At 53.9% G+C, this 13,740-nt stretch overlaps 1 protein-coding gene across 3 annotated transcripts; it reads left to right on the forward strand.

Annotated features, from left to right (window-relative positions):
- The first annotated feature begins 300 nt into the window (after nt 1-300).
- On the forward strand, nt 301-2,099 carry LOC121971851 (mitogen-activated protein kinase kinase kinase 17-like). 3 transcript variants are annotated; one of them, XR_006109262.1, is made up of 2 exons: nt 301-1,577; nt 1,686-2,099. XR_006109262.1 is itself a non-coding variant. In XM_042523321.1 (1 exon), the coding sequence occupies exon 1, from the start codon at nt 472-474 to the stop codon at nt 1,501-1,503; it is 1,032 nt and encodes a 343-aa protein (XP_042379255.1). In that variant the 5' UTR covers nt 321-471; the 3' UTR covers nt 1,504-1,680. The 3 variants fall into 3 exon arrangements, 1 of the variants encoding a protein (XP_042379255.1); XR_006109263.1 differs by having other exon boundaries at nt 321-1,577; nt 1,726-2,099; XM_042523321.1 differs by lacking the exon at nt 1,686-2,099 and having other exon boundaries at nt 321-1,680.
- The last annotated feature ends 11,641 nt before the right edge of the window (nt 2,100-13,740 follow it).

Below are 13,740 nucleotides of genomic sequence, written 5' to 3' on the forward strand. Positions count from 1 at the left end.
TGGGCCCGTTGAGGGTGAGGCATCCTGCTCGCCACTTACCGCCGAATCGATCCATCGATCGCTCGGTCGGTCGGTCACATTGCTCGCCTGCTTCGCGTTTTCCATGTTTCGTCGGCTCAGCTGATTGGCTGCCATCTTCTTCCGAAAGGGACAAACCGTACCTAATCTGTCACCACCGATCAATCATTCGCCGAGCGCGAGCGGCTCTGGAGGTGTCGTGGGCCACGCCCGCTGTGCGAGGGTGCGGTGACCTCATGTCTCACGCGCCATGGCCGTGGCCTTAAATTAATGTTCGCGGGTGCACTTCTGCGCTCGGCCGCCAACGAGCAAGTGGCCGATGGCCACCCCCAAATGCCATCGCTGCCTCGTGGCGGTTTTCGACTTTTGTGGGTATAAAATAAATCTTTCGCCTTCTCCACTCTGCCATTGACATTTCTCTGGTCCTCGGGGGTCCTCTGTTTCGGGGGTAGGATGAGGATCGGGAGGTGGAGTCGGGGGCCGCTCATCGGCCGCGGATCCTCCTCCGATGTCTCCGTCGCCACCGACCTTTCCTCCGGAAATGTCTTCGCCGTCAAGTCGGCGGAGCTCTCGCGCTCGGCCTCCCTGCAGCACGAGCAGAGGATCCTCGCGTCTCTGGATTCGCCTTACGTGGTCACTTGCTTCGGGTTCGATGTCAGCTCCGATTGGGCCTCGGGAAGCCGCAGCTACAACCTTTTGTTGGAGTACGCGGCGAGGGGATCGCTGGCGGACGACGTGGCGAAGCGGGGCGGGCGGCTGGAGGAGGCGGCGATCAGGTCCAACGCCGGAAGCGTGCTCCGGGGATTGGCTTACCTCCACTCGAGCGGGGTCGTCCACTGCGACGTCAAGGGGCGGAACGTCCTGATTGGCTCCGACGGCACCGCCAAGCTCGCCGACTTGGGATGCGCCCGCCGGATTGGGGAAGAGCGCGGCGGAATACGAGGCACGCCCATGTTCATGGCCCCCGAAGTGGTCCGCGGGGAAGAGCAGGGGCCGCCGGGCGACGTGTGGGCCCTCGGCTGCACCGTGATCGAGATGGCCACCGGGCGGGGGCCGTGGCCCGACGTCTCCGACCTCGCGGCCGCGCTTCACCGGATCGCTTTCTCGCCGGAAGTTCCGGAGCCCCCTGGCTGGCTATCCCGCGAGGGGAAGGACTTCTTGAGCAAGTGCTTGGTGAGGGATCCCCGGGAGCGGTGGACGGCGGAGCAGCTCCTCCAGCACGAGTTCGTGAGCTCCTCCTCACCGTCGGGAATGCCAAAATCGGACGTCGAGCGGCGGTGGGTGTCCCCGAAGAGCATTCTCGACCAGGCAATGTGGGAGACGCTACCGGAAGGGGAGGACGAAGCCGACGAACGACCCTCGGCGGGTGATCCGTCGACGAGGATGGAGCAATTAATCGGCGGCCACAATCCTTGCTGGAGATGGGGCGACGATTGGGTGACGATCAGAAGCAACGGCGACCAATTCTCGGAAGAATTCACATGAGCCGAGCCGAGCCGAGTCCGATCACTAGCAACATTGATCGATGATTCACGTAAAACAGAAGATAGTTTTTCGTGGTAATTCTAATTGTTTCAGTTTCAAGTAAAGAAAGATGAACAGTGGATAAAAATTGAGATTTTGTTGTATTAATTTTATTCTGTTCTTTCTTTTCTTGGCTCATTTAGATTTGGTCGGCTCGTGATTTTTTGGTCATTGGCTGTGTAGAATTGTATATGAGAAAGGTAAAGGGCCATGGCCATGGGTATGGGCATAAAGTAAGGGGAAGGAGGAAGAGTTGGAGGTTGGCAATGGTTGCTTTTTTGTTCGAGATCACTTTCCTTGGAATGGAGATTTCCACTGAGCACGGAGAAGAATCTGAAACTTGGTCGGTGATCATCAATCCTTTCGTACAGTGAGAAGATGACAGGACAAAAGCCTATCTGCCTGCCTAATCAGTGAGGAGAGATTGTGCTGCCACTGTACTGCATCTGCATTGCTCTGCTTTGGAGATATTGTAAATCCAAACATTTTGATAAATCCCATACGATCTGGTATGGACAATGACGATGAGTGCAGCCATTATTATATTAGTAGATAACAGGAGGTAATGACAATAAATTGGTTACCAAGCAATGTGTTACAAGAGGTACTGATGTGGATAGTATTAGATTCTTCCCCCATCTCCGTTGATCAGAGTATTCTCTCGGGTCTGCTGATCAGACTTTCCTCTCGGGCATACACTCGATCTATCCATCGGACATCCGATTCAATCTAACACTCCTCTCCTTATGTTTTATGCCCTTCGACCCAATTATCGGGGTCCTGATAATACATGGTTTAACATAGTAACAACGCGTAGGTTGTCAAAGCATGAGGGATATGAGTTGTCAAAACATGTGAAGTAGTATAGTCATTATAGGGTGACCCCATAAAATCTTCTATAGTACAAAACGTGAGCAATATGATCTTCTGATATGACGATGTAAGATTGTTTCTATTGGAGTATGATATTTCATCAATTAATACCCGTAGAGATAGCATGCCTTTTTTACATCATGGATGTTCTTGTCTACCGTCGACGAAGATGAACAGCTAATGAGATGACAAGTGCGTTGACTGCAAGAAGACCTTGAATGGGAAAAGTCTTCAACCACGAGGGAGCCTTTCACGTCACAGAAAATGGAGGGAGAAGAAAACATTAGTAAATGGACCAAGGAGGAATCCTTGGAACAGTCACTCTGACGCTCAAGTTAGTAAGGAGGATCAGTAAGGATAATTGAAGAATAGTGATAAAAAATGAAGAATCACTAGAAAAACTTGTCTACGTGTGAGGAAGGGAACCCTTATATAGTGTCATTTTTCATAGAACATATAATGAGGTGTGTTCCTGTCCGAACCAGGGGTCAACGAACGCTGGGGACGTGGCGCTCCCTACTAGATCCTTAGATGCTCCGGCGAACCTGCAACAAAACCGAGCCGGGAGGGGTGTCCCGGCGACGGCCCTCCGACGCTCAAGTCAGGCGAGGAAATAGCAAAGAAGTGGCTTTGAAGTAGAAGACTCTTGTACCTCCGATGAAGAAATGGAGGCCTTATATAGAACTATCGAAAGAGCCCAGGCACGTCAATCGAAGCAGTCATCTGCTTTAGACCATACCCAAGTATGGGCCTGTCAGAAGAGCATATATGAGGCCATACTACTACTGTATCCACCTCTCCCTGATGTGACGGCGAGATCTTCCATCGTGCAATCTTGTGTACGGCCTAATCATCAGACATGCCTTCTCTGACATCCCATATCTCGAGACAAGCGCATAGGCCGCTCGGCTACCTTTGTATCCTCGCCCTTATCTTGGCCGAACGGAACACCCGCTCGGCCCTTCGGTCCCGGCTGAGCGGACTCCCGCTCGGCCCTTCGGTCCCAGCCGAGCGGACTCCCGCTCGGCCCTTAGATCCTCCTGCCTTGGCGTCAGAAACCCAAGCCCATGGATGGGTTATCTATAGCTCCGCTCGGACCATTATCCGCTGGGCTAGCCCTCCATCCGTCCTTAGGCTGGGACCCTTCAGAGGGTGGGCCCCCCATTCTTACCGCCGGATCACTTGCCTTCCCTTCAAGTCTAGTCGAAGGAGGCAGTGAGTCCGACTGACTGGACTATGTGTCCGAGCGGGCGGTCGTCGCCTTTCCGTCGCTTATAGTATCCTTGGGGCCGTTCGGCCCTTCTTCCAAATTCAGCCGCTTGGCTCTTCGTTATGGTGGTCTTGTCGCTCAACAGGGATATTTGCTTGTCTAAATCTTCTCGAAAATCATGCAAATCCTCTTCATTAAACCGAATCATGCGTGGTATGGGCGCATTAATTGCGCTTGGTGACAGAGCGCCACGTGTCGACCATTGTGTGGCGGCGGCGTCGCTTACGATGGGACACCCCCGTTTAAAATGGACGGCCCGATGGCGTCCTCGTCTGTCGTGACCTGGATCGGACTGCGGAGGCCGACTGGCCCCGGCTGTATAAAGCCTCAGTCTCCTTCCTTCGCCGCATATTCGCTTGCGCGTTGCCTTTTGCTTCTTCCTCTGCCGTGACCTCCGACGACCCAGTTCTTGTTTTTCGGCGGCTACCATCTTACCGGTGATCCTTTCCGTCCGTTTCCTTCTCAGTGAGTCTTCTCCCTTCGTTTACAAGGTCTTCCCAACTTGTTTTGCCTCTTTTGCTCCCATTCCTTCGATTCCTCGCTATCTTTTTGCTTCTTCGAGATGGCAAGCTCCTCCGAACCCGCTGTTGGTGTTCATGGCCCTTGGTATCTGACCATGGAGAGTCGGTTTGATGAGGAGGGTGCTCGGCGCCTTGCTCGGACGTATGGGATTCCCGATAACTACGAAATAGTTGTAGCCGACCCGACTGACCGGCCCCATGACCCCCCGATCGGCACCATTTGTTTTTTTCTAGACCAATTCCAGGGCGGCCTTAGATTTCCTACCCATCCCTTTATTTTAGAGGTTTGTAACTATTTTCGCATCCCGCTCGGCCAACTTGTGCCGAATTCCTTTAGGCTGTTGAGCGGGGTAGTCGTCCTCTTTAAGCTGCACAGTATCCCTCTTGACCCCAAAATATTCCACTTCTTTTTCTACCCTAAACAATCCGAGCCGGGCACTTTTATCTTCCAAAGTAGAATAGGCTTTAGATTTTTTGATAATATGCCGACCTCCAACAAACACTGGAAGGAGTTTTTCTTCTACATCCGACTTCCCGAGCGGCCAGCATTCCGTACCAAATGGCAGACTGCTGTGCCGACTCAGCCGGAGCTCGGCAAGTTCAGAAGCAACCCGGCTTACCTTCATGCGGCGAACTGGTTGTCCGGTCAGCGGTACAAGATCGACCAGTTGCTTCTCAAGGGGGTGTTGTATATTTTTGGATTATCACCCGTTCGGGCCAATCTCCCCTACCGCATGAGTAAGGACCTTTTACTCTCTTCGCCTTTTTTGTCTAACTGATTTTAATTTCTTCCATTACAGCTGAAGTCATGTGGCGCTCCAAGGCCACCGATCACCTGAAGTTGAAGTCCGTGGAAATCGAAGCGGCGACTAAAAGAGAACTCGCCGAGCGGGGTCTTATCCCCAGCCGCCCGGCAGCTACAGGAGAGGGGGGGGGGACGCAGTCTGCCCCTGAAACAGAAGTCACCTCAGCCGCTTCAACGGAGGTTGAGGCGGATCCTGTTTCCTCTGCTCCAGCAGAGCTGGGAGTCCCCCAGGTCGGGGATCCCCCACTGGAGGTTCGGCGGAAACGTCGAAGAGACCCCAACCTTCCGACTCAAGGCGAACCACAAGCGCCGATCGGGGTAGATTCGCCGGACCGCACACCACCGCAGATCGGGACCCCCGTAGCTTCGCCTACCGCACGGCCCTCTGGCTCTCCTCCCCAAACTCGTCGCCGCTTACGTCGGTTGGGCGAAACTTCCACCATGGGGGAGTCCTCGCATCAGGCGGCCGCGACTGAAGAAGCACCGTCCGGCCATCCGACCATCAAGACTACCCTCCGATTCCCATCAGAGGAATATTTACTGTCTGCTGATCGACCATCAAGCCCTGTCCATGAAATAACCCTGACGGGCCCGCTCGCCAAGCTCTTCGAGGACGCCCAGATTCAAGTGGCCCTCATGACGCCTAAGCAGCTCGGCGATAACAATATGCAGCAGGCGACTCAGGTAAATTCATTTCTCTTGTGCCATGTTTCCGTTGGGTCGCTGATCTTATTATTTCCCTTACAGCGTTGGGCTGAACAAATCGCCACTAGCCATCGGCTAGCCGAGCTGGAGGATCTCCTGGAGAAACTCCAAGTGTCAGGGGGTCCATCGGCCGAGCAGGAGAAACAAACCCTCGAGGCCGAACAGAAGAAGTCCGCCGACTTGGCGACAGAGGTGGCTCGACTTGAAGGCCTGGTCAAGACACGCGATGCAGACGTGAAGCGCGCCAGCAGCCGGAAGAGGCGGGCGATTGCTGATCTGGACAAAATGAAAGTTGAAGTCCGAGCCCTAGATCAGCAGTCTAAGAATCTGGAAGCCCAACTAGCTGCCGAACGGGAAGGGCGCTCGGCTGAACGCACCAAAGCGGAGGTGGACTTGAAAGTTCTTCAAGATTCGCTGATTGCCTCCCGAGCGGCGCTCAGACAATATAAGGAGGGAGAGTCGAGTCGCCTAGCAGCAGCTCGCCAAGAATACCTCCGCTCGGAGCGGTTCGGCGCAAAATTCGGTGGCAACGTCTCCTCAACTTTCCTCGAGGCGGTCAAGGTCACCATGGCGTACTTGAAGAAGGGTGGCCACCTTCCCGAGGAAATGCACATTCCAGCCTCCGACCTGGCGGCCATGATTGATGATATCCCGGACGCCTTCTTTAATTTTGAAGACCCAGAGTGAGGCGAGTTGTTTCAAGTGCTTTCTGTATTTCATCCGCTCAGCGGATGCAAAAATTTTTGTACGTGCCGTTCGGCCTCCTTATGTTCCTTTGCTTGCATTTTTTGTTTGCCCTTCATTGTCTCGTTTTAGTGTATTGCTGCTTATTCGTAGAATCAGTTGGACTCCCCTAGCTTCCTACTAAACGGCCGATCGGGTTAACCAATTGACTTGTTTCCTCAGAATCGTTTAGCGCTTGGCTATACTAATTGCCTTCAGTGAATGCGAAGTGTTGGCAAACCGACGGCCGATCGGGTTAATCAATCTGGTACTTGCGAACGATCATGATCGGCGCGGCTCTCGATCTTTAACGACGGTGCTCGTCGATCTTCCGCTCGGGGATTTATAGACGCCGGCTCGTCTCTCGATTTTTAACGTCGGTGCTCGACGGCGCAGTTATTTATAGCCGGTCGACGCGGCTCTCGATCTTTAACGACGTTGCTCGTCGACCTTCCGCTCGGGGATTTACAGACGCCGGCTCGTCTCGATTTTTAACGTCGGTGCTCGACGGCGCGGTTATTTATAGCCGGTCGGCGCGGCTCTCGATGTTTAACGACGGTGCTCGTCGATCTTCCGCTCGGGGATTTATAGACGCCGGCTCTCTCGATTTTTAACGTCGGTGCTCGACGGTTATTTAGGCCGGTCGGAGCGGCTCTCGATGTTTAACGACGGTGCTCGTCGATCTTCCGCTCGAGGATTTATAGGCGGCTCGTCTCTCGATTTTTAACGTCGGTGCTCGACGGTAGCGGTTATTTATAGCGGTCGGTAGCGACTCGATCTTTAACGGCGTTGCTGTCGACCTTCCGCTCGGGATTTATAGACGCCGGCTCGTCTCTCGATTTTTAACGTCGGTGCTCGACGGCGCGGTTATTTATAGCCGGTCGGCGCGGCTCTCGATGTTTAACGACGGTGCTCGTCGATCTTCCGCTCGGGGATTTATAGACGCCGGCTCATCTCTCGATTTTTAACGTCGGTGCTCGACGGCGCGGTTATTTATAGCCGGTCGGCGCGACTCTCGATTTTTAACGACGGGGCTCGTCGGTGCGGATATTTATAGCCGATCGGCGCGGCTCTCGATTTTTAACGACGGGGCTCGTCGGCGCGGATATTTATAGCCGATCGGCGCGGCTCTCGATTTTTAACGACGGGGCTCGTCGGCGCGGATATTTATAGCCGATCGGCGCGGCTCTACGGTTTAATGTCTGGGCTAGACGGCATTCAAGGCTAACTCCTTACCAGGTCGAGCGACCTTGGCCTTCATAACTTATCTCGCGCTTGGACAGTCTTTGTGCCCGGCCGAACAGCACGGGTCATTTGCTTGCGAATATAATCGGCTGGGGGGCCTTCGCTATTCGGGCGCTTGGCTCGGATAATCCATATGCCCCTTCCGCCCAGCTCGGAGAACGTACTCCTGGCCGAACGGCTCAGGGTCTGCTGCGTCGAGCATTTTGGCTCGGATAATTTACCTCCGTCCGGAAGGTACTGGGTTTTCGATCCTCGAGCGCTTGGCTCGACCCATTTACCTCCGAACGCTCGGCGCGGGGCCTTTGTTCCTTTGTTGGCGATGCCTTAGTTCTCTTGATTTTTCGTTTCTGCATTTCAAGTATTCAGTCGAAAAAAGTACACAGGATGATTTACATAGGCACACCTTTCATCCTGCCCGGTAAGGCTGGAGGTGGTTCGCACTCCACGGCCTATCTAGCTGCCGACCTTCCTCATCCTCTAAATAATACGCACCCGAGCGGAGCTTCTCGATGATTTTGAAGGGACCTGCCCACGGAGCTTCAAGCTTGCCGACGTCGCCGACCGGTCTGACTTTCTTCCAGACAAGGTCGCCGACTTGGAATGATCGGGGAATGACGCGGCGGTTGTAGTTTTGCTTCATTCGTTGACGGTATGCCATCAGCCGAACGGATGCCTTAGCTCGCTCCTCGTCAACCAGATCCAGCTCCATGTTCCTCCGATCGGCGTTGCCTTCATCGTACAATTGGACCCGAGTAGACTCGACGCCGACTTCAACCGGAATGACTGCCTCACCGCCATACACCAAATGGAACGGTGTGGCGCCCGTCCCTTCCTTCAGCGTCGTTCGGATGGCCTACAAGACGCCCGGCACTTCATCCGGCCAACTTCCTCCCACATGGTCGAGCCGAGCGCGCAGAATACGGAGAATTTCCCGGTTGGCTACTTCGGCTTGGCCGTTGCTTTGAGGATAGGCCACGGACGTGAAATGTTGCTCAATGTCATAGCTCTTGCACCAATCTTCTAGCACCTTCCCTGTGAATTGCCGCCCATTGTCGGAAACCAATCGGCGAGGGATACCGAACCTACAGATGATGTGTTGCCATATGAATTTTTTGACCATCTGTTCGGTGATCCTGGCTAGTGGCTCGGCTTCCACCCACTTGGAGAAATAATCGACCGCCACCAGCAAAAATTTCCTCTGCCCAGTCGCCATCGGAAATGGACCCACGATATCCATTCCCCATTGATCGAACGGACATGAGACGGTTGATGCCTTCATCTCCTCTGCCGGTCGGTGGGAGAAGTTGTGATACTTCTGGCACGAAAGGCACGTAGATACTGTCCGAGCGGCGTCTGTTTGTAAGGTCGGCCAAAAGTATCCAGCTAGCAGGATCTTTTTGGCTAATGATCGTCCGCCCGGATGCCCTCCACACGATCCTTGGTGTACTTCTTAGAGAATGTAAGCCGAGTCTTCCGAGCTCACGCATTTCAACAGCGGACGTGAGAAGGCCTTCTTGTAGAGCTGATCACCGATGAGCGCGAACCGACCGGCCCTCCGCCTGAGTAGCTGGGCTTCGTCCCGATCGGCCGGTGTGGCTCCCGCGCGGAGGAACTCTATGATGGGCGTCCTCCAGTCGCTTGGAAACGCGAGGCTTTCCATCCGGTCGATGTGCGCTACCAGCAATACTTTTTCAATTGGTTGCTGAATGGTGACCGGCACTATAGAACTTGCTAGTCTGGCCAAGTCATCGGCTACCTGGTTCTCCGTTCGGGGAATCTTTTGAATAAGGACCTCTCGGAAAGTAGCTTTGAGTTTTTCAAAGGCTTCAGCGTAGAGCTTAAGCCGAACGCTGTTGATTTCAAAGGTGCCAGAAAGTTGCTGAGCGGCCAATTGTGAATCCGAATAGAGTGTCACCCGACCGGCTCCTACATGCCGTGCTGCCTGCAGTCCGGCTATGAGGGCCTCATACTCTGCTTCATTGTTGGTGGCTTTGTAGTCCAGCCGGACAGATAAGTGCATCTTTTCTTCTTGGGGTGAGAGTAGTAGTATTCCAATCCCACTTCCGAGCCGAGTGGAAGACCCATCCACATATATCCTCCACATAGCTTCCGGCTCTGGCTTCTGCACTTCGGTCACAAAATCAGCCAAGGATTGCGCTTTGATCGCCGAGCGGGGCTGGTATTGGATGTCAAATTCACTTAGTTCTGTCGTCCACTTGATGAGCCGTCCGGACGCTTCTGGATTCAACAGCACTCTTCCTAGTGGACTGTTTGTCCGGACGATGATAGTGTGAGCCAAGAAATATGGTCGAAGGCGCCGAGCGGCTAGAACCAAAGCAAAGGCCAACTTCTCGAGCCCAGTGTAACGAGATTCGGCATCTTTTAAGATGTGGCTCAGAAAATACACCGGATGTTCTTCGCCGCTGGACCTTACAAGTGCCGAGCCTACAGCATGCTCGGTTGAAGACAGATAAATGTAAAGTGACTCACCCCCGATCGGCTTGGCTAGTATAGGCAGAGAATTAAGATATGTCTTCAATTCTTCGAACGCTCGGTCGCATTCCTCGTCCCAGTGAAATTTAGTTGCCTTGCGTAAGATTTTGAAGAAAGGGAGGCTCCGGTCGGCGGTTTTGGAGATGAATCTGGATAAAGCAGTTATCCGACCGGTCAATCGCTGCACTTCCCTTGTATTCCTTGGAGGCGGCATGTCTTGCAGAGCTTTCACCTTGCTCGGATTGGCTTCAATTCCCCGCTCGGTCACTATATACCCCAAGAAACGCCCCCCTTTCGCTCCGAACAAGCATTTCTGGGGATTTAACTTGACTCCATATTTGCGCAGCGTTCGGAAAGTTTCCTCCATGTCCTTGAAGAGGTCGGCCGCTCGGGCGGACTTGATAAGGATGTCGTCCACATAAACTTCCAGATTCCGCCCGATCTGCTCCCTGAACACTTTGTTCATCAAGCGTTGATAAGTGACCCCGACATTCTTCAATCCGAACGACATCACATTATAGCAATATGTGCCGTCGGCCGTTACGAAGCTTACTTTTTCTTGATCTTCCCGGGCGAGCGGCACTTGATGATATCCTTGATAAGCGTCAAGCATGCAAATTAATTCGCAGCCGGCCGTAGAGTCCACCAGCTGATCTATCCATGGCAGAGGATAGAAGTCCTTGGGGCATGCTTTGTTTAAGTCCCAAAAGTCGATGCAGACTCTCCACTTGCCGCCCGGCTTGGAGACTAATACTACGTTAGCCAGCCAGCTCGGGAACTGCACCTCGCGTATGTGGCCGGCCTCCAGAAGTTGCTCGACCTCCGCTCGGATGATGGAGTTCTGCTCGGCGCTGAAATCTCTTTTTCTCTGCTTTATCGGCCGAGCGTCCGGTCGGACGTGCAACTCATGCTGCGCTATGCTCGGCGAAATTCCAGGCAATTCATGTGTCGACCAGACGAACACATCATGATTTCGTCGGAGGCATTGGATCAGCTCCTCCTTCTGCTTCTCCTCCAGATCAGAGGCAACAAAAGTCGTGGCCTCCGATCGGGTCGGATGAATCTGCACCTCCTCTTTTTCCTCATAAATTAAGGTGGGTGGCTTTTCAGTGATAGCATTTACCTCGATTCGAGGCGCCTTCCTAGCGGAGTTGGATTCTGCTCGGACCATCTCTATGTAACACCGCCGAGCTGCTAACTGATATCCCCGTACCTCTCCCACCTTGTCTTCGATGGGGAACTTCATCTTCTGGTGGAAGGTTGAAACGACCGCTCGGAATTCACTGAGCGCCGGTCGTCCAAAAATGACGTTGTAGGACGAGGGAGAGTCGACCACCACGAAATTTATTGTCCTGGTCCTCCTGAGCGGCTCTTCTCCCAGTGAGGTAGCCAACCGGATCTGTCCGACCGGCTGCACTTCGTTACCCGTGAACCCGTAGAGCGGCGTTGTCATGGGTAGCAGCTCGGCTCGATCAATTTGCAGCTGATCGAACGCCTTCTTGAATATGATGTTGACCGAACTCCCTGTGTCAACAAATATGCGGTGAATAGTGTAGTTTGCTATTACCGCTTTAATGAGCAGGGCGTCATCGTGGGGCACTTCGACTCCTTCTAAGTCCCCGGGCCCGAAAGTGATTTCCGGCCCACTTGCCCGCTCTTGGCTGCAACCGACTGCGTGGATCTGGAGCTGCCGGACGCCTGCCTTTCTGGCTCGGTTGGAATCTCCTCCGGTCGGCCCACCAGCAATAACGTTGATCTCGCCTCTGGTAATATTGCTTATATTCTCCTCTTCCCGAGCGGACGGTCGTGACCGTTCTCTGGACGCCCGGCAATTATCCTGTCTCGGAGATCGGTGCCGATCGGGTGTCTGTTGATGTCGCCTCTCGGGGCGGGTCCGGTCAGTTTCATGAGTCCTTTGTCTCCTGTCGGTGGGAGGTGATCGTCGTTCGGCCCTTCTAGGAACGGGATTGGCCACGAAGGGAAGACTTCGACAATCCTTCGTGTTGTGCGTATCCGTCTGGTGGAAGGAGCAGAACATAGGGGTCCACCTCTTCTTTGGCTTGGGCCGAGCTGCTGCCACTTCTTGTACGTGCGACCTGGCGTGGGGAGATCGTATTGCTTCGGCTCTCGGTCCTCTAGGTGGCTGCTGAGCGGCGTGCTGTTTCCGCTCGGCATGAATAGGTGCCCGCTCGGTAGGAGTTTCTTTTTTCCGGGCGGCTTGTGCTTCTTCCATGTTTATGTATTCGTTGGCCCGATGTAGCATATGATCATAATCTCGGGGCGGCTTTCGGATAAGCGACCGGAAGAAGTCCCCATCCACAAGGCCCTGCGTGAAGGCATTCATCATCGTCTCCGATGTGGCCGTTGGGATATCCATCGCCACTTGGTTGAATCGCTGGATGTAGGCTCGAAGCGATTCTCTCGACTCTTGCTTGATGGCAAACAAGTTGACACTGGTCTTCTGATAACGCCGACTGCTAGCGAAGTGGTGGAGGAAGGCCGTTCGGAAGTCCTTGAAGCTAGTGATGGATCCGTCCGGCAGCCTCCGAAACCACCGTTGAGCCGATCCCGATAAAGTGGTAAGAAAGACTCGGCACTTTACTCCGTCTGTATACTGATGGAGCGTAGCTGTGTTATCGAACTTACCCAGATGATCATCCGGGTCTGTTGTTCCGTTGTACTCGCCGATCGTCAGAGGCACGTAATGCTTGGGCAAAGGGTCTCGTAGAATAGCCTCCGAGAATTGGCGATTGATCCGCTCGGGAGATGAATCTGCTCGGGGAGCTTTCCCCTTTCTGGCGTCTCGCCTGGGCATTTCGTCGGAAGAAGATCCTCTATCTTTCCGAGCTGGTACGATTTCAGGGGTGCGGAATAAGGCCCGATGGAACGCCACGGTGGCTTGAGGTGCTTCCGCTCGGCCACCCGACGCAGATGTTGCTTGTTGCTCCTGCCGCTCGGCTGCCTCTTTCTGTTTCTGCTCCACAAGTTTGGCGGCCCTCATCTCGACCAGAGCGTCCAACTCTTCTTGTGAGAGTGCCACATTGTGTATCCTTCCAGCCTCGTCCATTGTCTCTGTTCTGATGCAGGTGCGTTCCCACAGACGGCGCCAAATTGTTCCTGTCCGAACCAGGGGTCAACGAACGCTGGGGACGTGGCGCTCCCTACTAGATCCTTAGATGCTCCGGCGAACCTGCAACAAAACCGAGCCGGGAGGGGTGTCCCGGCGACGGCCCTCCGACGCTCAAGTCAGGCGAGGAAATAGCAAAGAAGTGGCTTTGAAGTAGAAGACTCTTGTACCTCCGATGAAGAAATGGAGGTCTTATATAGAACTATCGAAAGAGCCCAGGCATGTCAATCGAAGCAGTCATCTGCTTTAGACCATACCCAAGTATGGGCCTGTCAGAAGAGCATATGAGGCCATACTGCTACTGTATCCACCTCTCCCTGATGTGACGGCGAGATCTTCCATCGTGCAATCTTGTGTACGGCCTAATCATCAGACATGCCTTCTCTGACATCCCATATCTCGAGACAAGCGCATAGGCCGCTCGGCTACCTTTGTA

The sequence above is a fragment of the Zingiber officinale genome, chromosome 4A (genome assembly GCF_018446385.1).
Source record: "Zingiber officinale cultivar Zhangliang chromosome 4A, Zo_v1.1, whole genome shotgun sequence".
In the NCBI taxonomy this organism is placed as follows: Eukaryota; Viridiplantae; Streptophyta; class Magnoliopsida; order Zingiberales; family Zingiberaceae; genus Zingiber; species Zingiber officinale.

What these genes read in the sequence shown, in the direction of transcription:
- LOC121971851 (XM_042523321.1), top strand. Translation starts at nt 472, where the DNA reads ATGAGGATCGGGAGGTGGAGTCGGGGGCCGCTCATCGGCCGCGGATCC.